The sequence below is a fragment of the Sodiomyces alcalophilus genome (genome assembly GCF_042370955.1).
Source record: "Sodiomyces alcalophilus JCM 7366 unplaced genomic scaffold ACRALscaffold_4, whole genome shotgun sequence".
NCBI classification, from domain to species: Eukaryota; Fungi; Ascomycota; class Sordariomycetes; order Glomerellales; family Plectosphaerellaceae; genus Sodiomyces; species Sodiomyces alcalophilus.
This window is the reverse complement of record NW_027263535.1, coordinates 2,059,398-2,086,092: the sequence shown is the minus strand read 5'-3', so window position 1 is coordinate 2,086,092 and position 26,695 is coordinate 2,059,398. Positions and strand designations below refer to the sequence as shown.

General features: G+C 54.9%; 9 protein-coding genes across 10 annotated transcripts; 3 read left to right on the top strand and 6 right to left on the bottom strand.

Annotated features, from left to right (window-relative positions):
• Positions 1-19: 19 nt before the first annotated feature.
• On the bottom strand, positions 20-1,797 carry ACRALDRAFT_1070916 (uncharacterized protein; the record flags this gene model as incomplete). Its single annotated transcript, XM_071017810.1, has 4 exons — positions 20-112; positions 359-459; positions 760-1,259; positions 1,313-1,797. 4 exons carry the CDS (start codon positions 1,795-1,797, stop codon positions 20-22), a joined length of 1,179 nt encoding a protein of 392 aa, XP_070874932.1.
• A 1,556-nt stretch (positions 1,798-3,353) lies between these two features.
• ACRALDRAFT_2106194 (uncharacterized protein) lies at positions 3,354-8,097 on the top strand (the record flags this gene model as incomplete). 2 transcript variants are annotated; one of them, XM_071023291.1, is made up of 24 exons in its annotated part: positions 3,354-3,465; positions 3,543-4,173; positions 4,213-4,232; positions 4,259-4,277; positions 4,317-4,526; positions 4,554-4,579; positions 4,627-4,649; positions 4,694-4,979; positions 5,013-5,177; positions 5,266-5,408; positions 5,456-5,553; positions 5,633-5,659; positions 5,737-5,834; positions 5,874-5,977; positions 6,057-6,125; positions 6,155-6,172; positions 6,236-6,824; positions 6,859-6,895; positions 6,935-7,080; positions 7,108-7,169; positions 7,217-7,435; positions 7,468-7,558; positions 7,610-7,955; positions 8,036-8,048. In XM_071023291.1, 24 exons carry the CDS (start codon positions 3,354-3,356, stop codon positions 8,046-8,048), a joined length of 3,552 nt encoding a protein of 1,183 aa, XP_070874931.1. The 2 variants fall into 2 exon arrangements, with proteins under 2 accessions (XP_070874931.1, XP_070874930.1); XM_071023290.1 differs by lacking the exons at positions 3,354-3,465; positions 3,543-4,173; positions 4,213-4,232; ... (12 more) ...; positions 6,155-6,172; positions 6,859-6,895 and having other exon boundaries at positions 6,254-6,854; positions 6,928-7,169; positions 7,217-7,417; positions 7,468-7,524; positions 7,582-8,097.
• Positions 8,098-8,491: 394 nt separating this feature from the next.
• ACRALDRAFT_1082036 (uncharacterized protein) lies at positions 8,492-11,205 on the bottom strand. The gene is made up of 3 exons (XM_071019247.1): positions 11,032-11,205; positions 10,605-10,928; positions 8,492-10,513 (listed from the first exon to the last, which is right to left on the bottom strand). Exons 1-3 carry the CDS (start codon positions 11,161-11,163, stop codon positions 8,630-8,632), a joined length of 2,340 nt encoding a protein of 779 aa, XP_070874929.1. The 5' UTR covers positions 11,164-11,205; the 3' UTR covers positions 8,492-8,629.
• Positions 11,206-11,862: 657 nt separating this feature from the next.
• On the bottom strand, positions 11,863-13,040 carry ACRALDRAFT_210943 (uncharacterized protein; the record flags this gene model as incomplete). Its single annotated transcript, XM_071023422.1, has 8 exons — positions 11,863-11,871; positions 11,907-11,958; positions 11,990-12,090; positions 12,162-12,171; positions 12,210-12,558; positions 12,603-12,787; positions 12,850-12,896; positions 12,948-13,040. The coding sequence occupies 8 exons, from the start codon at positions 13,038-13,040 to the stop codon at positions 11,863-11,865; spliced, it is 846 nt and encodes a 281-aa protein (XP_070874928.1).
• Positions 13,041-13,293: 253 nt separating this feature from the next.
• Positions 13,294-14,700, top strand: ACRALDRAFT_1082037 (uncharacterized protein; the record flags this gene model as incomplete). The annotated part of the gene is made up of 3 exons (XM_071019248.1): positions 13,294-13,382; positions 13,460-13,613; positions 13,699-14,700. The coding sequence occupies 3 exons, from the start codon at positions 13,294-13,296 to the stop codon at positions 14,698-14,700; spliced, it is 1,245 nt and encodes a 414-aa protein (XP_070874927.1).
• A 576-nt stretch (positions 14,701-15,276) lies between these two features.
• Positions 15,277-16,370, bottom strand: ACRALDRAFT_2042156 (uncharacterized protein; the record flags this gene model as incomplete). Its single annotated transcript, XM_071021219.1, has 3 exons — positions 15,277-15,936; positions 16,003-16,085; positions 16,148-16,370. 3 exons carry the CDS (start codon positions 16,368-16,370, stop codon positions 15,277-15,279), a joined length of 966 nt encoding a protein of 321 aa, XP_070874926.1.
• A 2,123-nt stretch (positions 16,371-18,493) lies between these two features.
• Positions 18,494-20,091, bottom strand: ACRALDRAFT_1076671 (uncharacterized protein; the record flags this gene model as incomplete). The annotated part of the gene is made up of 3 exons (XM_071018527.1): positions 18,494-19,147; positions 19,232-19,326; positions 19,579-20,091. 3 exons carry the CDS (start codon positions 20,089-20,091, stop codon positions 18,604-18,606), a joined length of 1,152 nt encoding a protein of 383 aa, XP_070874925.1. The 3' UTR covers positions 18,494-18,603.
• Positions 20,092-21,046: 955 nt separating this feature from the next.
• On the top strand, positions 21,047-25,676 carry ACRALDRAFT_2047933 (uncharacterized protein; the record flags this gene model as incomplete). The annotated part of the gene is made up of 9 exons (XM_071021540.1): positions 21,047-21,070; positions 21,136-21,215; positions 21,282-21,329; positions 21,363-21,479; positions 21,526-21,582; positions 21,607-21,929; positions 21,968-22,022; positions 22,055-25,421; positions 25,496-25,676. The coding sequence occupies 9 exons, from the start codon at positions 21,047-21,049 to the stop codon at positions 25,607-25,609; spliced, it is 4,185 nt and encodes a 1,394-aa protein (XP_070874924.1). The 3' UTR covers positions 25,610-25,676.
• Positions 25,677-26,007: 331 nt separating this feature from the next.
• Positions 26,008-26,325, bottom strand: ACRALDRAFT_1070922 (uncharacterized protein; the record flags this gene model as incomplete). The annotated part of the gene is made up of 1 exon (XM_071017811.1): positions 26,008-26,325. The coding sequence occupies one exon, from the start codon at positions 26,323-26,325 to the stop codon at positions 26,008-26,010; it is 318 nt and encodes a 105-aa protein (XP_070874923.1).
• Between the last annotated feature and the right edge of the window lie 370 nt (positions 26,326-26,695).

The window sequence follows — 26,695 nt, the reverse complement described above, 5'->3', positions numbered from 1 at the left end:
CCGAGAATCGACAAAAGACCTAACAGAAGCCACGAGGATCGAATAGCGTCCTGCTGTATGTCGGCATGGGAAATGGTTGCCGGGCTGTGGAGGTCAAGAGCTGCTCGAACGCCTGTAATCGTCGTGATAGTTCCTGGTGCTCTTTCATGATGGCTTTGTTGCGTTTCTCGAGTTGCTGAATATATTCCGTCGCTTTGAGCAGAATCATCCCCTACAGTCCTCACATGTCAGTCCAGCCCTCCAAGCCCCTGACGGCCAGAAATAAGAGAAAATAAGAGAGAGAGAGAGAGAGAGAGAGAGAGAGAGAGAGAGAGAGAGAGAGAGAGAGAGAGAGAGAGAGAGAGAGAGAGAGACTGACCTTGCTCACTTTGGGGGCCCCTCGCGGTTGATCCTCGCCATCTCCATCCTCGTCGTCTCCACCGCGTATAGACCGAAGTGAAGGGACGGCATTGCGCAATTCTGCGATTTTCACTTTGAGATTTGTTCGATATTTCCTTTCAATATCATTATGTGCCGACCGGTCTCCTGCCTTGGCTTTTTCTTTCGGTTTGTCTTGGGCGCAGCCCCCCGCTTTGGGGGCCTTTTGTCCCTTGGTCGATTTTTCCGTCGGCTCGTCTTTTTCTTTTTCTTTTCCCTTGTCCTTTCCCTTTTCTTTTTCTTTTTCTTTTTCCACCTCCTTTTTTTGTTCTTTTTCTTCCTCTTTTTCTTTTTCTTTTTCTTGGTCTTTGTCTTCATCTTTGTCTTTCTCCTTTTCTTTACCCTTCCCCTTCGACTTGGGCGTCTCGTCCTCGCCTCCCTTGGATATCTCGCTGGGATTTGCTGTTGCCGTGGTGGACCTCCTGCGTCCCAAGTTGGAGTGTTCCGATTCAATATCGTCGCCTGTTCCCAGGCCAAGGCCCGTACTTGAAGAACCACCCGCGTTCAGTGCTATGGCAAGTAGTCGCCGTTGTTCTGGGTCGAGCATCGGGGTGCCGATGCCAAAGAGCGGCGGATTCATTGGCAGGCCGGGGACGGGCTTCTCCCAGCTAAGCGGGGTCGAATAAAGTCCTTCCCGTGGAGGCACCTCGGATGGCGGCTGGGCGTCGATGCTGGACATTTGTTCGCCGAGATTGATTGAATCAAACAGATCCTCATCATCCGAGAGAACATTATCGAGGGCGCCATCGTCGAACTCGAACTCGTCCTTAAATGTCGGGTTCGCATAGAGACCGGTGCCCAGGCCGGGAGTCGTCGGTAACGGGTTCAGACGGCTCGTAGGTCTAGAAGAGTCAGCGTTTGACAAACGGGGAGACGTCATCATGTTGCGCCGTACCTCCCATAGCCACCAAAGCCTGAGGGGTAATTCTGACGCCTGGAGAAATCAATCTCGAAGCTTCCACCGAGGCCATTATCCATTTCATCGTCGTTGAACTGCAGCCAAGGGTCGGCCGGTTCCGAGGGCCCAGCGTTGCTATCTATCCTTGTCCTCTTTCTTTCGTGGCCAACCCGCTGCCGCTGGCTGGCTATCGTCGGATCAGAATCTGATGGCGCATGGCGCTTGAAAGTGTTCGGAGTGGGTTGCTGAGGAATGGAGTTGCGATAGGGGTGGTGATACCCGGCTGCGTGCTGCTGGGCAAAAGGAATATTGGAGGTTGATGCTGAGGCGGCCAAGTCCTGAGCCACCAGAGCGTCCCACAGCGCTATATCATTCGGATCCCGTGGTACGCCCGCTATGGAAGGCCCTGGAGGTTGGACGGCATTGGGTGGTAGGTTTTGACCCGTGAAGTAGTTGAGATTTCTTAGGAAAATCGGGTCCATAACAGCGCCAGCATTCCGGCGCCGAGTCCCTCGGCGGTCGGGTCGACTAGTTTGTGAGATGGAGGAATCGACAAGGGGTCAGAACAGGTTATCCGACAACAATCAATCGAATATTGAAAGGTGCCGTCGCTGATGACGGGACGTCGCAGGTCAGTTGTCGCATGAATGAAGAGACGAGATATCACTAGGATGCGGATGGAAAAGATGTTCAGGTCCGGCCACTAGCAGCTTTTCGCAATTCGCGTCGAACGGAGGCTCCGGGGCGTGTCACTAGCAGGAGACCGGCGTACTTCGCGGCAAATCCGCTAAACTGTGAATCGGGGAAAGACTACGGTTTGTGATGAACGAGAAACAGGGTGTGCGGTCTGTTCAAATCAGCGACCCGACCGTTAGAGAGAATGATGAGGAAGGCGACGAAGAACGCGAGAAGGCGAGTAAAATGGGAGGGGGTGGCCAAAGAGCTAGAACACAGTTGCCCGCATACCGTTCACGGAAAAAAGACCCAATGGGTGTCGTTGGAGGGGGGGCGAAGTCGCACACAGGTAGTAGGTACGAATATCTTGACCCGAGTTGGCGAAATTGAGAGAGGACCAATCAATTACATTGGAAAGTGACATTTGAATAAGTTTCCTTGCGAGTTTGGGGAAGACATCAAGAGAGGACAGATTCGATTCATGGGCCGACTTGGAGCTTCACTACTACGCGGCAGAAAGAGTTTTGGTAGGCGGTACCGAAATCGACTGTATCGTCGTGTCCATCGTATGATACTCGAGGCTGAGGAGGAAGAGTCGTGCCATTCGACGCCAAGACTAGATGAGAAAGCTTTCCGGTTGGGTGGCACCTCCACTTGCCCCACTTTTGCCCAGTTCAGCCTTGCATGTTGGTGGGTACCTATACCTAGGTACATTTGAAGACGGACACAGGTATCGGTGGACATTGCTGGCATCTGATTGCCAAGAGGACCAAACCTCAGAAGGGTACGTACCAGGGCAGAAGTACCGTCACCACCCAACTCTTTCTTGTTCAACACCACGAAATGCTCGTCGAGGGAGGGTTTCATCATGATCCTGCAGTTGCCACAGACCCAACGAAATTCGATCTCGAAACGTATAAACACTGAAAAACACAGCCGTCATTAAGGAATATGCTCCTCAAGACGGTACACCACCGTTTATCGTGGAAACCCTCCCTATGAAGACCTGGTGACAGGGAAGCCGTCACAAACCTCGTCACGGCCTTTGTTCGACGTCGACCCCGTTTGGGCGCGTCACACAAATCTTCCAATGCCGGACTTCCGAATTCGATTCTCTTTATATCACAAGTATAGTTGGGTCATGCCTCCAAGGAGTAGCCCTCCCTGCTGCTGCTCCGGTTGTTTTCTTTCTAGCTTCCCTTGTCCATACAGCCAGCAATAGCTACTATATTTACTCGAGTAGTCATGCACTACACCTTCTTGCCCCGTAGGGAGGCTGGAGTCCAAGGCTTTTCGTTTCCTAGAAAGCACTCGCAAAGTGCCATGCATGTCGTTCAATAGCAACTAGCTTATTGCGCGTCGTATGCATCCTATTGACATCCCGAGTTTGAATTGTCTTTTGTTCGCTTGTCCGCAATGCGAATACGCTCAACTGTTTCTAAATATACCAAGATGGAGGAACCAGTGTTGCTCTGGTCTTCTGCTTATAAGTCCATTAAAGCTGCCTCTAACCCGGTATTCCATTCTCCAGTGCACAACTGTCTCTCAACAGCGGCCGTCGAGACTCAAATCCATTCCATTCACTCCATCAAACCAGTCTCTCAACAATTGTTCCGAAAGTACCCCAGCGCACTCAATATGCAACTCCTCCCCATCCTGTCGTTCCTCGGCGGCGCAACGCTCGCCCTCTCGGCCGCCGTCCCCGAGGTCAGACCCCCCATCAACACTCCGGCCCCTATGCAGCCCGGTGCCTATGCCCACTGCGAGCAGTTCTACCTCGCGTCTCCCGGCGTGACGTGCCAGGACATCGCCGCTGCCCATCGACTTAATTTCGATGTTTTCATCGCCCTCAACCCGCAGGTACCGGCTGCGGGTGGGTGCGACGGCGGCGCCATCATCCCCCACCACTGGTACTGCGTCAAGGGTGACCCGAGGGAGCTCCTCTTCCTGCCCAACGACGACCCCCCTCCCCGTCAACAGGACACTGTCGCGGCTACGCCCAGCCGGGGGGACGGAAACTCCGGAAACTCCCCCAACACTACGGAGCGCCCGTCGCCGACGACAGCCAGGGCGACAACGACCACGACAACGACCACGTCTTACCCCACGATCACCTGCAGCGTCGACGACTGCTGGCGGGCGTTCAAGCTGGCCGTCGGCGGGGCCAAGTCGAGCCAGAGCTCGTGGTGCTCCCGATTCATGACCACACCGTGCACCGCCAGTGCCATGCAGTCCCTGGCTGGTGTTCCCAACCTCGTGTCCCTGCAGTGTACGCAAGCCCCGCCCTGTGAGGCTGTCTATTCTGGCTGCGGATGCTATAACGCAGGGTACATGAACTCCCCGCGAACATGGGAGACCTAGTCGACTCTGGAGAGCGATCTTCGAGTATTCGGAACAAAGGAGGGGGCCAGTGCGGTAGAGACACGGAAAAGATCGGCGCCTTTTCTCTTCCCTGTGCGTCTCAACTCGACTCGACTGCTTTTTCTGGAACAAAGGGAGACTTGGCTGCACGAGAAGGAAGGAGAAAGGACATTGGGTGTTTTTTTTTTCTTCTTTTCCTGAGATGGAACCCAGAATGGCTCGTGATTTGTCAACTTAGAGCAAACACAATGTTACCACATAACTTGCTCTTTTAGCTGTTTTGACTCTCTGCTCTCATGTGTGTGCGATTCGGGACGTATGCTAGACGGTGGTTCCGGACAGCCCTCATGCCAGTTTTGGAACCCCGTCCGTGGCGGGCCTGGCGAGGTTTCTTCACGAGGACTTGCGCGTTTGTTCGGTTCTCACAGTGTAATTCTCATTGGCAGGTTGCGGATTTGGGCCTTTGGCTCGTGTGCTGCAGTCCATACATTTGCCTTGAACATGAAGAACGTCATGCTTTGCACCTGGACCACGACAGCCCTCCTGATGACACCATCTGATGTTGAAGAAGCCGACATGACCGCACTCCCACCGTTTATCGATTTGCGTGCACATTGGCGTATGGCCGGTTGCGATATAACCATGTGCTTTGTGGTTGAAGCTGGATATCCGGGGCTTGAAGCACTCGGCCCATTGAAGCACCCTCGCGGAACTGACCGTCCAACCCAGGTAACCACGCCGTGTCGTGTCGAGAAGTTGTCGCTTGTGATCACTATCAGCTCACTGTCGACCATAAGAGGAGGGAGGGATGGTCTCATGATGATCCGTTGTGTATTACTAATCAGTATTTATTTCAGGGGTCCGTACTTCGTAGCGTGGCTTGCGCTTGTGGCTTATATCACCTGTGGCTACAGACGTCCTCTCGTCCCATGACTGCGCGAACGTCCTCCTAGACCGCCTGGATGGAAACAAACTAACTTTTTTTCTTGGATCAATGAGTTGTCGGTTTCTTATCATGCGATCCAAAGCAATTCTGTTGGGTCTAGACCAATACGATGTGTGAGATTCCAGCAAGTATCCCGGAATGGACAGTGTCGTCCTCAGCAAGCAGTTCTGGGCACAATGCAAGCCAAGCCGCCCTGTTTTCTCTTCGGAATGGACATTGAAGTCATACTCTTGGTGGTCCTGGTCCAGATTTCGAAGTTGTGGATCAGGGAAAAAGTCATTCGCGCCGTTTTAAGAAAAGCAAGAGTCGCTCTGCGCATGGCACGGCTTCGGTAGCTCTCAGTTAAGGTCCTTTCCCAAACGGTACTCCCTGGTTCGCATCTTTAACATCTAAAGTACCTAAGTCACTAGCTCCTTCTATGGAAGTTAGGACTGCTCAGAGAAATACCTACCTACTTCGTCACCTCGTCTGGGTGGAAGTCGCACTCGCCTCGTACCTACTCTGGCCATACTTCAGTTCTTGCCGACATAATTGGCCGTTCTTCTACCTTGTCTTCCTAACACATCTGCCTTATAGGCCCTTTGGAAACGGGTAAGACGCCCCTCGCCCTCCATATATTCGGTCGAAATAGATTCAACTCTCTCTTTCTACTACCTCATCCTTCTCGCATCTGCCTCGAAGTATAAACCCTACCGAACTCCTAGTAGCGGCTTTCTGTTTTCTCTCCAAGCAATCTCAACACACTCTCCTTTTTGTGAGTTTGCGGCGGGCCTGCGTCTCTGTCGCCGTGGATCTTTTCATTTGAATCTCCCTCTTCGTCGCGGCACAGTTGCTGGCTCGGGCCTTGAACCCTGCAGATCGATGCTCTCCTCCATGTGACTGCACTATCAGCTTGATACGCCATATACGACCTACAGAGAGTCAGCTGGGATTAGTAGCTCCGGAAAGCGGAAAACATGCTGTGCTTCAAAATTTGGGCTTCTTTTGGGATCCTTGGGATCGTATTCTGGGACGGGAGTCATGGGCAGGCCGAGGCGTTGTCATGGGGAAGAAACAAAAAATATTCGACTGGCATGGAGTTTGAGGAAAACGCGATCGATCGTACTCTCCCCAGGTACCGAGAGTCGCGTCTTCCCAACATCTACGCCGTCGCCATGGGCGAACTTCAGGAACTTGAGTCGGAGCCGTTGTGCCACAGGATTGCCGCTCGCCTGCTAGTGAACAACTGCCAGCTTCTTGACGGCAAAGACGACGCGACAGTCCTAACAGACAGTGGGCGTCAGGTCAGGGATTTTGTCGACTCGTATGCAGCGAGCTTGGCTATCTGTGATCTGGAGAGGGGCAGTTTCGCCATCCCCAGTGCCTGTTCCAAGTTTCGCGAAGACGTCTTGGCCCGAGTTTCTGTCCCCGACGCTCCTCGTCTTCATGTTTCGTCGCAGGAAATTGACTCGTGCCTTTCCGGGCTAGCCCAGTCGGATTCCGCCTGGAATACTTGGGTCAGCTACCGTCACAAGTCTCTCAGGTTCTGTGAGGCCGCCCGAGCAGACAACGAAAAGGGTAGGCATCCCACCAGATACTCCCTATCGAGACAGACCGCAGTGGCCTTAACTGACCGCTGAACTCTACATAGCCCAAAGTATCTATCTCTACCAACGGCTCGCTCGGGTTCTCGAACAGCTCACGGAAGGCGTAGAGGCGGAGCTCGAAAAACACTGGCAGTCTATTGATACCCGGGCCAGGGAGGCATTGGAAAGCCTGGATAATCTTACTCCTCAGATCGATCGTCTTCGACTTAACGTTGACTCGTTAGAGCGAGCCTTAAACACCGACTTACTACATAGCGTCAAGGCAAGAGTCCTGGATCTTGTCATTGTACTTGAGAGTACTAACTAAAGCAGGACTCCGCTGATATTGCGAAGGACGGCGTGGAGAGCGCGAAGTCTCTACAGCAGCTCATGACGGATCTCCTGAGAACGGTGCTCGAAAGCAATACCGCAGTTGCTGTAGCTCAAGAGGGGGCGCTGGAAGAAGTCTCACAGCGAGCGAATGCCGGAATATCCATGGTCATGGCGACCCTCACAGCTGCTGCTGCGACCAGCGCCGCTCTATATGACCAGCTAGTAGGTGGGCCACGACGAGTATGGGATGACTTGACCTAACGAATTCGCAGGAACTCTCGCGTCTCCGCGCTGCGGAACTCGAAGACCGGCAGGCCCATGTCGAGCAGGTATGCATGCCATGTTGGATCTCATTTAGGATGAGTGGCTAACCTACCGGGTATCAGGGGATGAGCCATTTGATTACTGCGGCAGAGCACCTGACCAACACTTACCACAACCATAGTGGACTCCTCGATCGCGCGCAGGAGAGAACAGACGGGATCTTACAGACCCTGAGAGAAGCATCAGAATCTGCGTCGGCTGTACAGTCCTCCTTCGTAAAGTCGGGGCAGGCCAGTTGGTGGCCCTTTGTCGTGTGTCCCACGATCTCGCTCATGATGGGCTCCTACGGGCTTCCCCCGTCGATTTACAGAAACCTTGGATTGATTGCTCTAGGTTTGACTCGATGTCTCCGTCTTCGACTGATAGTAGCTGACAACCTCCCTTTCGCAGGTGAATTTGCCGGACTCGCAGTCTCTTACACCGAATACCTGACCTCGTTTCTCTCGGACGGCTCCTCCTCGAAAATAACACTTACCCCTGAATCTAATCAAAAAATCTCTCTTGATAATGTTCCAGACGACATGATTAGCTTGGTTTCGGCGGATCTACGACGGCGTAAAGTCCGGAACCATGCTTGACAATATGGCTCTTCTACATTCCTGCATTTTCTTGGGCGTCCTTTCTTATTGCTCCTTTGGCATTGGGAGATTTCACATACCGACTCGACGGCCATGTTTGCTCATCTCTTCGTATTGTTGGTTGGAATTGGGGGACTCGTTTATACTGGGCCAGGGTGTTCGGGATCCAGGGAAGTAATGGGGAGGTGGTCTTAAGACGATAGGTGCTGATACTTTCCTCATGGGCCGAGTTACATTTATAGTGGGAGACGGGTCATTGAAAAGGGGCGCACAATGGGATATTCATATGGTACGAGAGCCTTATCGCAAACAACCTCCATACGTTGAGTGACACTGAGATTTTCTCGTAATTACCATGCGCCAGTGTAGAAAGTTGGAAAGATTGATTTGTAAGGTCTTGGGGTATCATAAATTCCATAGCATGTCGACTGTTGAAAAGACGGAGAAAAAACCACGCTCCCCAGACCCCAAGGTCAAAGGCATACAGAAGCCATCGCGTCCTGCACCACCCACCGGGACATAACACGTCACTTCATCCCGCCAGAATCTGAGTGAGCTCTTCCTGATAAGCCAGAAATTCCCGCCTAGCCTCGATCTCCGCAAGGCCGTGCTTCCTCTCCAGCCGCTTCCGCTCCCGTCGGACGTCCCGGTCGAGCTGCGCGCCATCGTCCTCCCCGGTCCGACGACGCGCGGATCGCGGGGTTCCGCCAGTAGCGTCGTCGACGAATCTGAGCCCTTGGTCGTCTCGCGGGGTCCACACGCCCTGCATGTTTTCCGGGAGCGGGCGCTTCGCCCTGAGAATCTCCATGACCTGGCCCGCGAGGCCGGGCTTGAGGGTCGCGGCGGCCAGGGCGGTGATGACGTCCTTGCGCTCGTAGCCGATGGATTCGAAGCGCTCGATGGCGGCCATGAGCTCGGCGCAGTCGTTGGCTTCCGCGTCGCTCGCCATGGGAATGGGGAGACCTTCTCCTTCTGCTCCATCTTCTTCTTGTTGTTGTTGTTGTTCTTGTGCGTGGTTCCGACCCTGCTTTTGGGCCTGCGTTTGCGCCTCGATCACATTGGCGGACCATTCTAGGATTTCGTGGCCGGAGGGGGTGGTTCTTGACACGGAAGCTCGGTGGGTGTGCCTCATTGACCCGGGCGTTCTGGATGGGCTGCCTGTATGCCTTTTACCATTGTCACTCTCTTTTTGGTTTTTGTTGCTGCTGCTGTGGATGTTGCCTTTGTCGCGCGTCAACCGGAAAGGGACAGGGGAGGTGAGGCTTTCCTCGTAATGGAGCTGCTGAGACGGGGTGCTGTCCCACTGTTCGGCCTCTTGCAGGTCTGAGACTTCCCCTGTTTGGTGTGTAGCGGAGACGAGGATCCGGGTCTCCCGTTCGATGCTTGTCCTGCCGGTGCTTTGCGCTTCGAGCTGTCGGGAATTCTCCAGTCGGACTCTTACTGACCGAACGCGTCTGGAAGGGCTGTCCATAGAAGGACTGCCAAAATTCTCACCGAGGATTGGCGGTCTCCTGCAGCGCAGCTTTTCGTCCGGGGTAGACGGTATCTCATCGTCGCGGGATCGTCGTTGACGTTTGGCAGGATTACTCCTGGTTCTATGGACATCGTCGCTCTCGATATCTCTCTTGGACCCAGCGCGTATACCTGGTGGCGGCAGGTCACCGACATCGCCCGCTTGCGATGGTGGACTAGAAGCTTCGATGGGAGGCGCAGCTTCATGTGCCACATTCTGAGGGGACGCTTGCCTCTCAGAGCGGCCCTCGTCGATCCCCTCACTGCCCGACTCGTCCTCGTCCTCGTCGTCATCGTCTGACTCCTCAAATCCTTCCAGGGCGACAGCAAAATCGCGGAGAGTGATATCGTAGCACTTGCGAAGTTGGTCCGGGGAGTTAGGAAGCTTCTTCAGATCGAAACCAAGCGCCGTGGCAACAACGGGCCAGTTTACCTCGCCAGAAAACTGCTTGACGAGTTGGTGGAGCTGGAACAGGTCCACGTTCTGGCCGAAGATCTTCGGGTTCAGGTCCGGTTTGTCGTTGCCTATTGTGCTGAAATAGTCGGCCAGGTCGGCGAGAAACTGCGTCTTTTCCTCCTCGTTCTGCCCATCGTTTCGAGTAACATGGGTCTCCCGCGGCTCGCCCTCTGAAACAGGCGGGGGATCGCAATGAACGGCCTGGGCTGTGCCGCTGTCGTTAGTGTCGTTCGTGTCCGGAACCGGGACAGTCGCAGTCTCGACACCACCAGCTTGCGGTGTTTGATGTTGACCAGTGGCGAGGCGCGAACGCGGAGACTGTTGTGTTCCGAGAGGCGGGTCCGGGAGCCGATCCAGGCCAGCCAGCTGTAGCAGTTCATTGTCCGAGAACTTGGATAGTCTCTTGAGCCACCTGTCTCTCCACGACTGCCACGTATGGCGGTTATTCTGACAAACGGTTAGCCTATATGGCTCCCCTTGTTCCCTTCTTTCGGCCATGCTACACACCCATCAACCACATCCACCTGTAGATACTTACTGTCTTCTCCAGAGACATGTACATCTCATTTCCAGACGGGTATGACGTGGATCTCCGGGACAAAACCCAGTGTATGAGGTAAGCGTCGTCATCTCTCGTGTAGGGCGTGCGTGTGCCCTTGACGGGTCGGGACGATGCGACAGGGCGGGCTTCGCCGACAGGGGGACCGATACGGTACTTTTCTGGGTCTTGCAGCGAGCCCTTCTTCACCGACTCGTCTATGAACTTCCACGAGATGGAGCCTGGCGGAACATCCTTCCTGACATGGTCAGCGATAAGGTAGTGCGCGTCCACTTCTTTTCCCACCACACTGCCCCCGTTTTGCTGTATGGAGTTAGCATGTCGCATCTATGATATGACTGTGGGAAAGATGGGTGTGTGGTGCAGGATACGGATGTTCGCCGAGACTGGAATAGGGGGTGCTCACCTTTATATGGGCGATCAAAGTAGATCTCATAGGAACGCGGATAGCAACCCAGAACTTGATGCCTGTGAACAGCTGACCACCTCCACCAGCATCCGGAGATTCAACACCGTCGTAGACGACGGGAGTAGTCATCTTGACTTGTGGGCACCAGGAGCATGAGAATCCGGTCAAGCGACGACGATGGTAGCGTATAATTTGGCTATGGTGACAGATAGAGTGAGGGCATATATAGCGTCTTCGAAATCGCCTGAGGGAGGTCAATAGAAAATCAAGGTCGAGGGAAGGTCGTGAGAGGTGGCGTGACACGAGTTGGGGGTTAAGGTTGTAGCTGACCTAACCGTGGGATATGGTTAGAAAAAAGAGGACAGGTCAAACGCAGTAGAGTCAAGGCAGCAAAGAATAACACTGCGAACCGCCCACTATGACGAGGGTGGAATGACTTTATATGATAGATTATTTTTTAAGACAGAAGTTGGGTAAATGGCCAAGCAGGCACACCACATACCGATATACTTCGTACTTTACTTTGTTTGTGATTACGGTGCTCCTTAGGTACGAAGTACGCGTGACAGACATGTACAATGTACAGCAGATGTCACGAAGTCACGTGTCTGCTTTCCTGGAAAAGCGGGAGAGCACTCGATATATCTATATACCTTAGAGACTTATGTTATATGAAAACACGTATAGATGCATACCATTACTTGCATATTCATTGAAAAGAGGAACATATGTTCATACGGAGTTATTTAGTTATACGGGATACGGATATGGGAATTAGTAATCATCCAAATTCTGACAATAACCAGGCTGTCTACAATGCCTCTCTACTTACTCAATCTATCAACAGTGACACTAACACGATTTTTTCATACAATAATACGCCTGCTTAGGATGATGTGACCATGGATGGTCGTACCGTTGTAGCTAAATCGAGGCACAGTGGTCTTTTGGCTACTGTTGAATGGATATTGGTGCTTGCGATTGTTTCCATGGACTCCGATACCCGATGGCTAATTGCTGCAACGCTTCCAACACCTCCCCGGCTGTTGAACTCTTCTTGCCAGCACCTTCGAATTACCTAAGCAGCCGGGTTATCCTCTAGAGAAGGGAACTCGTCCCGTACATACCTTTCTTCCACTCGTTCATCCGACGGCTCCTGGAAAGGCCTCTTTCACGCGACGATTTCGAAAATCGCGGATCTCAGGGCAAAAAGCTCCCGTTTCATGGGCGGCCGATCGTTGAAGTCCCTCCCTCGAAGTGGTAATTCGTATCGGGGTTCGCAGAACGTCGGCGGAAAGTCATACCCCTCGAGAAGCGAGGCCCCAAAATCGCCGAGCTTCACACGGTATCCGTTAAAGAGAAAGAGATTTCGACAGTTCATGTCGCAGTACTGCACGCCCTTTGAATGGAGATGATCGAGTCCCATTACGACATCTAGTGCCATCTGAAGCCGGGAGTGCATTGGAAGAGGCTCGTTGGCATGCTTTTCGATGAATTGCCGGACGCAGCCCAGCGGGGCCAGTTCTAGGCGGAGCCCGAGTGGACATTATCGTCATGTCGCTCGAGACCGAAGCATCTGAGAATCTGCGGGTGTTCGCCGAGATGTTCGTAGATGGTGGCTTCCCGAGCCAGCTCGTCCTCACACTCGTCTCGACTTACATAGTGTGCTCCGTCCTTCCAAATCTGGTGACCCTTCAGAACCGTCTTATGATCGGTTGTCGTGAACATAGCATGTTGCTCCGAGGCCCAGCAGCTCGTGGACCATGTTCAATCTTGCGTTTCTAGACGGAGCTCTGTAGGGAGGTACGTAGCGACGAAGAAGCAAACGACTCTTGGCCGTGTGACTGCTTCATGAAATGTCGCTGGAAACACGTGATTCGGTATCGGGGTTAGATTGTCCGATTTGCATTCACTGCTGCGACTGCGTCGTAATTAATTGTTAGTGTGGCCGATACTGCGTCTTGTATTCTTGTATCTCTCCGCGACGCGGTTGACCGGTTTGGCATCTGCTTATTCGGGGTCAAGGAAGTGCCCTAGATTCTTTTAAAGAAGTAAAGAAAACAGCTCTTAATCAAGGGACAAGGAGGAGAATATACGATATCTCACCTCTTCAGACGGCCGCCAGGGGTTCAGCTGACGCATCTCATCTGATTATCAACCGAACCATCTCCGAGACAAGTCGAAGCCGCCCAAGACGACAGTCCTGACGGAGACGAGACGTGGTAAAAGCATGAGCCGTGTGACAGCTAACTTGACAACATGGGCCTCCTCCGTACCATAGCACTCATTGTGCTTGGGATTTCTTTTTTGGTTTTTGTTCTTTTCTTTGGGAGACTTCCTGCTTTAAGGTGAGTCTGTCATGCTCTACTCACCCGCACTTTCAGGGTTGTTCTCTCTCGCAACCCTTTTCGCTGACATGGCATAGACGCACTCCAATAGCGACTCTGCATAATATCTTCTTCATCCGTATCCCTCATGGCCTCGTTGCCTTGGACGAGGCCGTCACCGGCCGTCGCTTGACCCGGTCCTTGGCGAGGTTCATTGATTTCATGATGAATGATCGCCATCCTACTGTCGTGGTAAGTCTCGACTTCCAGGGGAAGGAAACAAAATCCTCATCTAGCCAGGCGTACATCATCAAGAAACTTATATTCTAAAACCTAGATATTCTTCCTGGCCCTACTCGCCGGGGGCGAATTCCTCTATCTGCCCACCGCATGGCCCATGATGTCGACATGGCACCGAGTCGCCGGGACCATCGCCGTCGTCCTCCCGTATCTGTTCCTCTACCTCGCCGTCATGGCCGACCCGGGATACATCACGCCGGAGAACCACGCGTACTACATGTCCCTCTACCCGTACGACTACTCCATCTTTTACCCCGGCCAGCACTGCCGGACCTGCGGCTTCCTCAAACCCCCGCGGTCCAAACACTGCAGCATCTGCAAGCGCTGCATCGCCAAGCTCGACCACCACTGCATCTTCATCAACGGCTGCGTCGGCTACGGCAACCACCACTGGTTCCTCCTCCTCCTCCTCTCCACCGCCGTCCTCACCTCCTACGGCGCCCTGCTGGGCTTCTCCCTCCTCTCCGACCTCATCGCCTCGCGCCACCCGGCCTGGTCCCTCTGGCCGCCCCGCGGCATGCCCATGTCCCAGTACCTCGTCACCTGGACCCGCGGCCTGCAGGACAACGTCTGCATGGGCGCCGTGTCCCTCCTCGCCACCATGACGTCCCCGCTCGTCTGGGGCCTCCTCGCCTACACCGTCTGGCTCATCTACTGCGGCACCACCACCAACGAGTCCCTCAAGTGGTCCGACTGGAAGGACGACATGGACGACGGTCTCGCGTTCAAGCGCCGCATGTCCCCCGACCGGACCCGCGACCCCCGCGTCGAGTCGACCTGGACCCGCTGGCCCCTCGGCACCCAGCAGGTCCTGGTCCGCACCGACGATGGCATGCCCCCGGGGCCCGGCGGGCCCGGCGAAGGCCAGTGGGACCGCGTCTGGAATATCAAGGATGTAGAGAATTTATACGACATGGGCTTTTGGGATAACCTGATGGACGTTTTTGTGCGTGATTACTCTTTTGGTTCGAGCCGCGAGCAGCCGGCTGTCGAGGGCGAAGTGCGGATCAGAAAGGCGCCCAAGCCGTCGTGTTTCTGAGGGTACAGGTGGATTAGCTCTGCAAAGGAAATACAGAGTCAAGGGATGGCCCCTGTATGTATCTATCTATATAGCCTAGTATGCTGGTTGACCTATGGTGTCACTGATGTGTGAGGGATAACGTTATTGCGTCAATAGAATAGCGACTTGTGTCTTTCCACTGAGAAGACTGCAACTCATGATCATGACTCAACATGTGTTCAGAGAAATGGGCGCTGAGCGGGAATTAGCATGCATTAGATCACACACTAAACCGGAACGGCAAAGGCAGCTATTTCAAGTTTACTTTCATTCAACATATCTCATGAGCCTCATTCCCAGCCGGGCGCCCTTGACTGAACCGTGGAACCGTTGTCTCTAGTATCCTGGGCAGCCTCAATAGTTCTTCCTCGCACCCATCATCTACATGGTACACTCATGTGACGAGGCCTTGCGACCCAATGCCACCGGCAACCAACGCAATACACCATCTGCTAACTCCCACACTCCGAGCCAGCGCCATTTACAGGATGGTCCCGAAGCTAGAACAAAGTCAGTGACCGAGAGTACAGAAAACTGACAGACTGGGGACCCAACTTACCCGAAAGTGCGCTTGATGCTATTCACATAGTACTCCTCCCAGTTCCGCTTGGTAACATCCTCCTGGCCGATGGGCACGCCCTCCCAGGATACCCTCATGACGGTAACGTGGTCGACATCGTTCTGGTCGAACGAGATGGCCAGCTTGGAGAAATGACCCGCAGGCCACTGCTTCAACCTCCATTTCTGGACGATGGTCTTGGGCGAGCTAAGCTCGACGTACTCGCCCTCGACGTTTCCGTCGAAGAGCTCAAACTTCCCACCCGGCTGAGCGCCCTCGAAGACCTTGGGAGGTGCTCTGGTGAAGGCGGCGATGCGGCCGGGGTCGGTAAAAGTCTGGTACAGCTCTTCGGCCGAAGTGCGGAACTCGGCCGAGTCGTTCAGGGTGACGGTGTTGACGATGCTGCCCCTGTTCTCCTGGGTTGTGGAGCTAGAGCTGGCAGCAGCAGCCTTGGTCGGCTGTGGGAGAGTGCGCGGCGTGGAGAATCCGCTCGACGGGTTCGAGCCCGGAGCGTGTTGGATATCCTTGCCGTGCTCCGCGACGAGAGCTCCGGTGAATTTCTGGAACTCTTGCCTCAGTTGCGGGACGATCTTGGACCGGACAAGATCCTTGACGGGCTGCTTCTCCTTGGACTCGGTGTAGATGTCGATGTCAAACTGGGGTGGGACGACCTTAGTTACACCGCCTAGACGCGTCTTCCCGGGCTACAAGTGTTTACTCACCACATACTCATCCTCGGAGGTATCATGGGCGACCTCGGGGATGGTGATGGTACCGGACACTTCGGGGGCATCAGGAGCACTGCCTGGACGAAGCATTAGCGACACGTCACGTCAGGTCAGTCAGAGAGCGAGAACGTGCACGTACCAGTATATTCCAGGACGAGCTTGACGTCGTAGATAGTGATTACTTTGCCCTTCCTCTGGCTAACATCCACATCGCCGTCCATGCTCACGAGCTTGTTGATTTTCGCCGTGACGCCGCCATCCTCTGCCTCAAACTTTTGGACGGCGGTGTCAAGGTAGTCCTTGGCCCATGCCGAGACGTCCTTGTTCACCCAGTGCCAGTTATTGGGGTTGTGGAGAACCATTTTTATCGGGCGGTTGACGATCGCTTGCGTGAGATGGTTGGCTTCTATCTTGGCTCAATTGTGGTTAGCAACGAGGATTTTCCAAGAAGAGAACAACGAAATAAGAGGATTCGCAGAAACAAAACAATTGGGTTCCGGATCAGTAGTGGTCATTGACCGCAGCTTCGTCATCAATGAAGGGAGTACAAGTCACTCTATGACTGGTGCCAGCTGGTGTATCATCATATAGAACACAGGGGAAAGAGAGAAACGTGAGGCAAAACAAGATGTCTCCTTACCTATGGATGGGTGTCGTTGTTGTTATCTCATCATGAGTTCTGAGCAGAAGGCAGGAGAAGGGGTGGAAATACCCCGAGGGAAAAAAAAAAGGAACAAGGAAAGATGCCGAAGCTGGGAGGTGAAAGAAAGCTCTAGAATCTGAATTTTGGAACGACTGTGGGTACTAGCTTAAGTACAAAGTACTTCGTACATGTACCTTTTTGATCGGTAAAGGTTCGGACCATACGGTAGCCTTGCTTATGTACACAATATCGGTCACCACCAATCACATTTGCGGTCGGTTGAACGGCTGCGGGGGGACAATAGAGCATAGCCTTTCGGAAGCGGTCTGTACCACCGCCATCTCGTCATTGTTGGTGTGTCGCCTTGATAGCCAGTATTTCATCATGTCGTCCGGTGGAAAACCATGGCTTTTTACCGTCGGACGAGGGCATAGAGCGTTTTGGTGACACGGTCCCCTTGCGTGTTACCTTGTGTCCTCCCGCAGACCATCTCGGAGCACTTTTCAGTCTTCCAGTGGACTCGTATTCGTAGTTGATGCGACCAAGGTTCCCAACGTTACGTTTGTTGATGGAATGGCACTGACTCTCCCAGAACTACCTGCCGACGCCGTCTCTTCAAACTTCACTCTCGAATCTCCTTGCACAACCAAGCGATAAGATGCTATTTGTCATCAGGAGAGAAACACTGTTCTAGAAAGAAATCCCAATATTTTCCCAAGGTCAATATACGTAGGCGGGATTGGCCAGCACTTGCCGACTAGCTGGGGGATTTCCTCTCCACGAGATATAGTGTCAGTTGCCCTGGGCATCTGTTCACTGGCTATGCGACGAAGTAAAGCTTGCAGTGGCTCCCTCTGGGCGGACAAACATCTACATACATACCTATAGCCTACGATCGAAAAGGCTGCCAGACGAGGAATGCCGGCAACTGGTGTGGAACCACATCGTCCAGACTTCTCACACGATAGAGGAGCGAGCTCTGAGATGCCGAGAGTCGTGCTCAACTGTCATGGGAACCCCTGTAATATCACTATTAATACCATGCTTTCCCCAACCAGCATTTCAGCGTGCAGGTTTCTCATCGATGCCCATCGGAAGATCGAGGTGCTAGGTCTCTAACGTGCAGAAAGGGGCGACATGAACCAGTCGGAACCCCCCTGAATGTGCCGAAACAACCCGAGCTGCAGATTGGTAGGCGTGAACGGCGAATTTGCTCGACCTGGATGCACCGTACCTCGCCATCCGTCCGCCTAGAAAAATAATACTGTGACATTCACGCCCGGAGCAGTTCTTCGAAGAGAACCGTCGATGTGTCCCATTCTCCACAGTAAGGCCCAGGAGGCCTAAGAATCGAATGATGTTCCCGAACATGCAAAATTACGGGACCGGGGTGAAAGAGTCTCGAGGCCTGGTCGAGTTGGGTCCAGAGAAAAAGAGGGGGGTCCAAGAGACAGTTAAGCGCCGCCCACGCCGTCAACCCCCCGCTTGGGGTACTGAGTGTCCAATCAAACCTCCGATGGGCTCAAGTCACCCCCAGAATGTTCCAAGAATAGAACTCCCCTCAACCGTCTTCGCCAATAGACGCCATTCGCGGGCCCGTCGCGTCGGTCGCCATGCGTCGTTCCTCACACTGGCGTGGTTCAAATCAGGAGACCTTCCAAGCAGATGCCATGCTGTTGGCTGCAGCGTCCTGCTTTGCCGTGTCCTGCCTGAACCGAGCTACTTTGTACATCGAACCGTTAGAGATAGGGATCGGCGAGACGGAGCGATTCATCCTCCTCGATGGCTTCGCCGATCATAGTCCTAAACCTGAGAAGTGGCGTTGTATGTACGTGAAGCTGAAGATGATCAATCGTCAATTTGATGACCCTATTCGAAATTGAAAGGGGTAACCTATCGAGGAAGCCAATGTAGGTAGATCCACACTCCCCTAGAAACTGACATCTTGACAGTTAGTCGAAAAGAAAAGAAGATAGCCGCGTCCTCGCCTCCGCGGCATCCCACTCAATCAAAACTCGCTCCTTTGATTCCTCCATCTTCGTTTGCACCAGAGGCTCCATGGCCGCTCGTTCCTCTTCATTCAAAAGATGCACTCTCGTCTTCCAGAGTTCCTCCGTAGGGACATGTTCGTCTCGCTCACCGAAGAACCTCTCGTCCAGATACTTCCAGTAAATGGTATCAAAGGCCCAGCTTTTCCTAGCAGCATAATTAAGCCAAAAGCGACCCGTTGTCCAGCTCTCTCGCATGTACGCCGAGAGTGGTAAAGAACCGGGGCCCATGTCTTGTTCTGCCTCTTCCATGGCCGACAGCCAGGTCTGCAGCCGTCTTTCATAAATGCTGGTCCAGTTATCAATACCATCATCCCACATCTCCGGCACATCGAGTAGTAACCACCAAGGCGGGTCAAGGACAAATTGCGTTGGCGCGGCGTATGAAAATTCCCAGTCGATTGCCCCGAGAACGTGGTCATTCTCATCAATGAGAATATTGGCTGGCCTAAAGTCGTCGCACCAGAGACGGAAAGAGCCCGAACCGTCTGGTGCCGGCAATGTTGCGCGAGCGTGCTGGCTACGGGCCGACCAGCCATCTTCAGCGAATCCAAAGCTTGATAGTCGGCCTTGTTTCGCTAACCTGCGGAAGAGTTGGCGGGCGACGTATTTAGTCCTGCAGTCATCCTCGGATGATATTATATCGTTGTGCTGGAAGAGGAGAGTCGCGATTTGCATTTCAGCTAACACCGTGTACCACTCATCGGCGGTCTGATACGTGGTGTCTTTAGACGGAAAAATTGATTTGGGAATGTTGGAAAGCTGAACCATGTTGCTCATATTAAGGGTGAAGGGTCGTTCCATTACATGGTAAGATGCAGGGCTGGTCTCGACGAGAGCTCCAATGCGAGGAAAGGTGGATTGTGTAAGTTGTAGCACGCAGTGTGCCAATTTAACGTACAGGCACTTGAGCTTGCTTTCGGAAATGTCGGGTCGTAAGACGGCAGGCTCGCTGGGATCCTCCCGGGGGGCTTCGAGAGCCTGGCCCATAACTCGTCGAGATCCGAGGTCTTGAATGATCATGAACGGCCCAATATCGGGATCAATGCCATGGTTGAAGAGTTTTGGAATTGGGATACGAGTGCTTTGGCTGACGTAGGCAGCAGTCGCAGCTTCGGCCAGCGTTTTTTCTTCTGGGAACACTGCCTGGTTGGGGCAGGGCAGGCGAATAAGAACATTGTCGGAGAGACCCTCGATTCGTATGGGATAGAGCACATTGAAGCCGCCAATGATTAACGGGGTGACCAAGACTGCAGGTTTGGCAAACATTTTCTCGGCAAAAGATTCGATTCTGCGACAGGCTGCGGATGATCGGACGTGCTTTATGGCCTCCTCCCAGAGCGCATCGCTCCGGTCCCATGCAAGATTGTCAGAGTCCTGTCGAGCTGTCATCCTGGACGGCTTCAAGACAAGGCAGGCAAGATGAAGTTGGAGGGGAACGAAGGACCGAGCATGTAATGGTCAAGTGAGAAAGAAGCCTGGCCATAGCTTGGGCGCTGATCATAGGGTGCGCCTAGGCTCGACCATAATTGAGTTGCCGTCATCTTGCGTTGGCACGGCGGTGATGGGAGAACAGCTTTTCGGCTCTGTTTCCCATCTTTTCCATGCCCAGGTAAACAAATCAAAGACAACGCGATGAGGTTTTGTAGAGCAAAACGTACCTACATATCACAAGATGTAACATAGGCATGACAGACCAATACCTAAGCAGACGCTGAAACGTCCTCATCCAACAAAGTCCCTTGCCGATTGGCGGGCTACTTTAATCGTCGTGATTCCAGATGCAGACTGCGGCAAGCGTAAGGGGGGGTGAGTTTGTAGTTAGTCGCAGGGATGGCAGCCGAAGAGACGAGGGGTTCGACCAACTGTAAATTTGGGGCTAACTAAAGTGGGCGAACCGAAAGGCCGGCTTGGACTCAGTGTGCGTTGTATAAGGATGCCGTTTCTATCGCCTTACAGTATTCGTATACGGAATGAAACGGTGGCTTCTGTCACTCGCGTACGGATACACATAGGGTACAGAGTATAACGTACAGACCCCTGAGTTAAGAGATCCCAACCACCGTACTGAGTAGCGAGTAGCAGGCAATGTCACCCTTGGCTGTCCACTCACACTCACACCCAAGTCGGGTGAGTATGGCGTGATTAGGGGTAAATACTCCTGGTCGTACGCAAGCCGTTGGGTCGAATCCTCGTTCCAATCCCCTCAGCTTGTGCCGAAAATGATCGTACAAAGTACGAATACATACACGGAGGACTAGGTAGCTATGTACACCCAGTGGGCAATGGGGAAATATTAGTCAGACTGTGCAATGACTAAGACGAGGTATAGGGTTAGCCTCCGCAAATGGCTAGCGTCATTTACATGCGCGTGTTGAATTAAAATAGAAACAACAACTCCACTATCCCCACCCCTCCTTTGTTCCCCCCTGTCAGGGCCTCCAATCTGGCCACTGGGGGCGTGGTACTCGAAATCCGGTTACCACCCTCTCCCACCCTTTTCCAGGCTCTTACCAGTGAGGAGGGCTCGTCGTCGTTACCTTCTCCCTCTTATCGCCATTTTCGTTCTTTTTTTCTTTCAGCCGCGTCTTGTACTCCCACCACTCCGGCCCTGACCTCAAGACTTGCTAGTCCGACTTTGCGATCTTTGTTCCGTTTACGAGTCTCGTCGTCGTTCGCGCCCAGGATGCGACTGGCAGCTTGAGCAGCCGTGGCCATTCTGTGAACCAAGCTGTCGGACATGAGAGCGCATTAAAGCCAACAAAGAAGACGACTCGGGAGTCCAAGCAGACTCTCACCGCCATCTTTCAAATTCATCTCGATCAGGAAGGACTTGCGCCAGGCGGCGGCGGAGGAGGACGAGGACAGACTGGAGAAGGACGAGTAGCTCGACGACGACACCGATAGCGACAGCGACAGCGACAGAAACATATCCCAAATTGACACAATGAATCATCCACGCGAACCTTCACGGCTGCGGCAAGGACTCAATCCTCTCGTAACCTCGTCCCTAGGAGGGCCTTACCATCAACACAACGCGCCACTGTCTGCTGTGTCGTTAACCTCCAGCAATCTGTACGCGCTTCAAACACCCGTCAATAGTGCCATCCAGCCCTACAACCCCCAGGAATGGATTGGCTCTCCAGCCGTCGGGGCGGATCGATCGCATCCGTTTCCTGAAAGCCAAGGTAAGAGTGAACTCCCACAAATCCCGCCTCCCTCTCCTCCCCGTTGGCCTTCCTCAACGTCCCATTCTCTTGCCTGACAGCCCATTATGTGCGGCATTTGAATTCTTTTTTGACTGACATCTCCCTGCAACCAATGTAGTATCACCGCCACCGCCTCCCCCTTACAGCCCGCCATGGAATCAGCAACGCCCGGGCAGCGTCAACTTCGACTCGACACCAGCCGCGAACACGTCTACACCACGGATGCCGCCAGCGAGCATTCGGCCTTCTCCCGAGCCCGTGGCACAAACATCCTTCCCGCCGCCGCCGGGGACCACCGGTCGCGGTAGCTCCCGCGAAAGGCGTTTCGGTTTGTCTTTTCGACGGCACCACCACCAAGAGCAGTCGAGCCCTCCCGAGTCCGTTCCGCCCGTGCCCTCTGTCCCGAGACCCCCTCCACCCCAGATCCAGATCCCGCTCGTGCAACCAATCCCAGAGAGAACGGGATCCAACTCCTCCCAACCACCTGGCGCTCGTCGGGCCGTATCTACGGGAGCTATCGAAACCCCCACGTCGGCCAGGTCACGATCCGCGTCCCAAACCAGATGGGCCCCGGGTATGCCTCTGCCCCCGCCGCCACCAGGACCGCCGCCAGCGGCATCTCGATCACAGAGTGTTCAGGATATCAGCAGGTCGAGCGAACCCATCGTATCGCCCCCCACCAGGCGGCCTCCGCCGAGCAATGGTTCCGCTTTGGGACCCGTACCGCCGACGCCGGCCGACTGGGACACTCAGGGCAACCAGAATGTTACTTCGGGAAGGGGACGACCCGTCAATCTCACCATCGACACGGCCAACGCCGTGAATGCGGCCCAAGCTGGCGAACCGAATCCCTCAGTCGAATTGATGTCCGCCGCGACCCTCTCCCGCACGGGCGCCGTACGGCGCGACAAGACCATTGTCCAACGGCGCGCTGAGAGCCGGACCCGGGAGGCCGGCGCGTCGGATGAATCTTCGGCCCCTCCGATACAGCTCACTGACATAGTAGTGCCCAACGCGACGACGCTTTCCCGAAGGCGAACCATCACCAAATCAACGCCAAGGAGCGGAGGACGGACAATACACGACACGCCTCGAACCGGGGAGGGCGAGTCGTCAAACCGAGACTCGCGTAACTTGACCCCGAAACCGCAAGGATCCGCCCAACACCCCCATGACGAGACGACGACGCCGCCCTTTTCGCCTCACCCCCAAAAGGCGGCGGCCATGGCCAACACGGCTTCATCCAGCGTCGTGCCCAAGGCGCTGCCAACGCCTCCGGCCCAGAGCCGGTCAAGCTCGGCTTCTCAACTGCGGGATGCCCTGACGCCCGACGACGGGCTTCCGCTCTCTGCCACAGTGCCCCGGCAGCTTGTTGTCTCCCAAACGACGGATCAATTCTGCCAGGGTACCATCGAACGGTTCCAGGCGTTCGCCACAAAGGAAGCTGTCGCGGCGTCGGACGTAGACCGCGTCCGTCTGTTTGCCGATTTCATTGTCAATGAGTCGAGGATTCGGCGGGAAAGGTACAGTTCGGCCATCGGCGCCATGGGGTCCGAGATTTTCGACTTGACCCGCGACCTCTTCCGACCCATGTCCTCGAGGCGGGCGTCGGGCGTCTTCCACGGCGAAAGCGAATACACGCCGCGGTCGTCCGAAGCCTCCCGGTCGCACCGCAGCTCGATGAATTCTCTCTACCGAGACAGCAATGGGGCACAGTCGAGTTCCGCGCCACCATCCGCCAACCTGGCGAGCTCGCCCGGGAAGCCACTCAGCGCGACCAACGCGAACTGGTCGTCCAACTACATGCCGTCGCTGTCGCCCATTTTGAGTCTGAGTGTCAGCGGCAACGGTGACGGCAGCTCCAGAGGCCGTCCCTCGAGCCGATGGTGGGAGACGGATTCCACCGGGAACGGGAACAACTTGCTTGAACGGTCGAAGCGGGAGTCGAAATACATGAGTATGCCCAAGGAGGCACGCGAGGCTCTCCAATGGGCGGAGAGTCCGATCCAGGAAGACAGTTACGCGGCGTCGAGCGAACGAGATTCTTCCAGCACCTACCCGGCCGAGAAGACGGGGTGGCACGAACAAGACCCAGTCTTGACGCCGCAGCCCTCCCGGACATCTGCGCAATCTTTCGCCTCCTCGTCTTCGCCCTCGACGCCCAACCCGGCCCACCTGGACGTTTCGCGCCTCATCACCCTTCCGCCGCCGTATCCCCGCCACTACCCCGCGGTGAACAACAACCACCCCGAGCTGGCGGCGATGCGGACGACGGTCCGACAGATCAGCGACCTGACCGAGGTGGAGGGTACCAAGGAGAGGTTCCTGCAGAGCAGCCGGAAGAAGCGGGAGGAGGCGGCCAAGGCGGCGGCGGAGCGTCGTGCGGCACTCCGAAAGAACCTGCAACAGGAGATCAACACGGGCGCCATGAGCTTTGAGGAGGCGTCGGCGATCGACCAGGACTCGAGCGCGGCGGAAAAGGAGACGATCAAGGAACTGGAGAGGACGGATTTCGAACTCTTCCAGAGCCAGGTGGTGGCGCCGCTCAACGAGCTGGTGACTGGCCGCATCGCCAAGGCCACGGCGCTCTTCGACGACCTCTCGAGTCGTTTATTCGACGACGACGTGGAGGGAGGCGGCGCGGCGGCGGCAGCAGCAGCGGCAGACATGCCCCAGGAGGAAGGCGATGACCGGCCGGAGCTGCTGGAGAAACTCCGGCTCCTCAAGTGGATCTTCGAGTGTCGAGAGACACTGCACCGGGCCATCTTCGACATACTCTCGGACCGGAACGACCGGTACCGCGACGTGGTGGTGACGCCCTACCGGCTGGCGAACAACACGGAGAAGGTCCGGTCGGCCGAAGCGTTCTTCAAGCAGGACGCGGCACGGCGCAGGGCGGCGTTCGCGGCGGAGGTGTTGGAGCGGACGAAAGCGTTCCGGGACGTGACGGAGCGGACGGTGGTCCGCGGGGTCGAGGTGCAGCTGTCGGCGTTCTGGGACATTGCGCCGCCGCTGCGGCGGCTCCTGGACAAGATCCCGGCGGACCTGGCGGGGACGACGGGGTTCGGGGTGCAGATCCCGGCGCAGGAGTACCAGGAGAACCCGTCGTACCGGCAGCACCCGCTGCAGTACCTGTTCAGCCTGCTGCTGCACTCGGAGAAGAGCTCGTACCAGCTGATCGAGTCGCAGACGAACCTGCTGTGCCTGCTGCACGAGGTCAAGGAGGCGGAGGCGCATGCGTCGGCCAACGTGGTGCGGCACCAGGTGGGCGGCGAGGACGAGATTGAGCCGACGGCGGAGCAGGCGGCGGAGCGGGCGGCTAGGGCCGAGGCGCTGCGGCGGGAGGAGGAGAAGAGGCTGACGGAGGATCTCAAGGAGAAGGTCCGCGTCGTGGAGGACCAGTGGCAGAGCGCGCTGGGGGAGGCGATTAGGCAGGTCAAGCAGGCGGTGGGGGCGTGGCTGCTCCAGACGGGAGGGTGGGATGAGTCGTTGGAAGAGGGTGGTGTGGGGAGCGTGTGATGGAAAGGGGGAAGAGGAAAAGAAGATGTCTTTTTTTGTACGCGCTGTCCCGAGTGTTGGACTTTCAGACTATCGTTGATACCCCATTATTGAGCATGCAGGGATTTTGGCATTCCATTGCAGTTTCTTGTATCATATTTCGATCCAAGTGCCCAGGGGGAGGACGACGAAGACGAAGATGAAGAAAAAGACGATTAACGGCCTTTAGGCGTGGTAGACGAGCCCAAGCGCAATAGAGATGATGACATTTGTTGCAACAATGCGGATATCATTATGACCGACCACCTCTAGTGATGCCTCGTGTTGATCCATTCGTCGCAGGCCAAACTCCCGACTCCTCGATGATCATGTTGTACAATGTTGTGTTACAGGCTGCTGTCCTCCGACCAACCTACTCCCTGGTTCATCCGATACATCTAAAGCCTATCGTATATGAAGAATGTCGAGGCCGAGACAACAACGGAGGAAAGAGATGCGAAGGGATTTCCCCTGGACGTCTGTAGACCTCTCCAACAGTGCGTATTGAAACAGCCGCTTCACCCAGAGAAGCGAGACCTTTCTTTCTTCTGTTCTTCAAATGTCACTCCTCAAACTCAACGGGAAGATTCATGCCCACCCTCCTCGCAGTGAGCCTCACCCTCTCCTCCTCGTCCATGTTCATGCCGGGGTTGTAGCGGTCGACGAGGGCGGCGTAGGTGCGCTGGGCTCGGAGGTAGGCGATGTACTGGCGGGCCTCGGCCGAAGCGCGCGAGTGGGCGGATTCGGGCGAGGAGAAGGTTTCCCGGAGGCGGATTTGGAGGGGCGAGCGATCGCGGGCGAGGAGGGGACGGGGAGGGAGCTCGCGTAGGAGGGAGCGGTAGAGGGAGCGGACGGTGGCGGGGCTCGGTGTGGTTGCCATGTCTGTTGTTTCCTTGGTCTGTTCGGTTCTTTGGGGTCCTTGAATGTCGCTCGTTTGATTGGGAAAGTAGAGGCGGTATATATGCTGGACTTTGTATATTGAAGCTGGAGGTGGTGTTGGTGTTGATGTTGGTGTTGATATCGGTTCTGGGAGAGCTTTGGAAATAAATGATTACATAAGCTCAATTGAGTTTTTTTTGTTATGTACGTTGTACTGGTACTTGAAGCAACCCCGCGGGGTACCGTACCGATGGCGGGGCAGGCTCGTCAACACCATAATTACAACGAGTACGAAGTACGTACACAGCTTCGGCAGCTCATGAAGCTTCTTCTCTTCTTCTTCTTCCTCCTCCCCTTCGTCCTTCGTCTCT

What these genes read in the sequence shown, in the direction of transcription:
- ACRALDRAFT_1082036 (XM_071019247.1), bottom strand. Translation starts at nt 11,163, where the DNA reads ATGACTACTCCCGTCGTCTACGACGGTGTTGAATCTCCGGATGCTGGT. An exon ending in CTTTGATCGCCCATATAAAG is followed by an intron (nt 10,929 to 11,031) that starts GTGAGCACCCCC and finishes AACTCCATACAG; the next exon opens with CAAAACGGGGGCAGTGTGGT. An exon ending in ACATGTCTCTGGAGAAGACA is followed by an intron (nt 10,514 to 10,604) that starts GTAAGTATCTAC and finishes ACCGTTTGTCAG; the next exon opens with AATAACCGCCATACGTGGCA.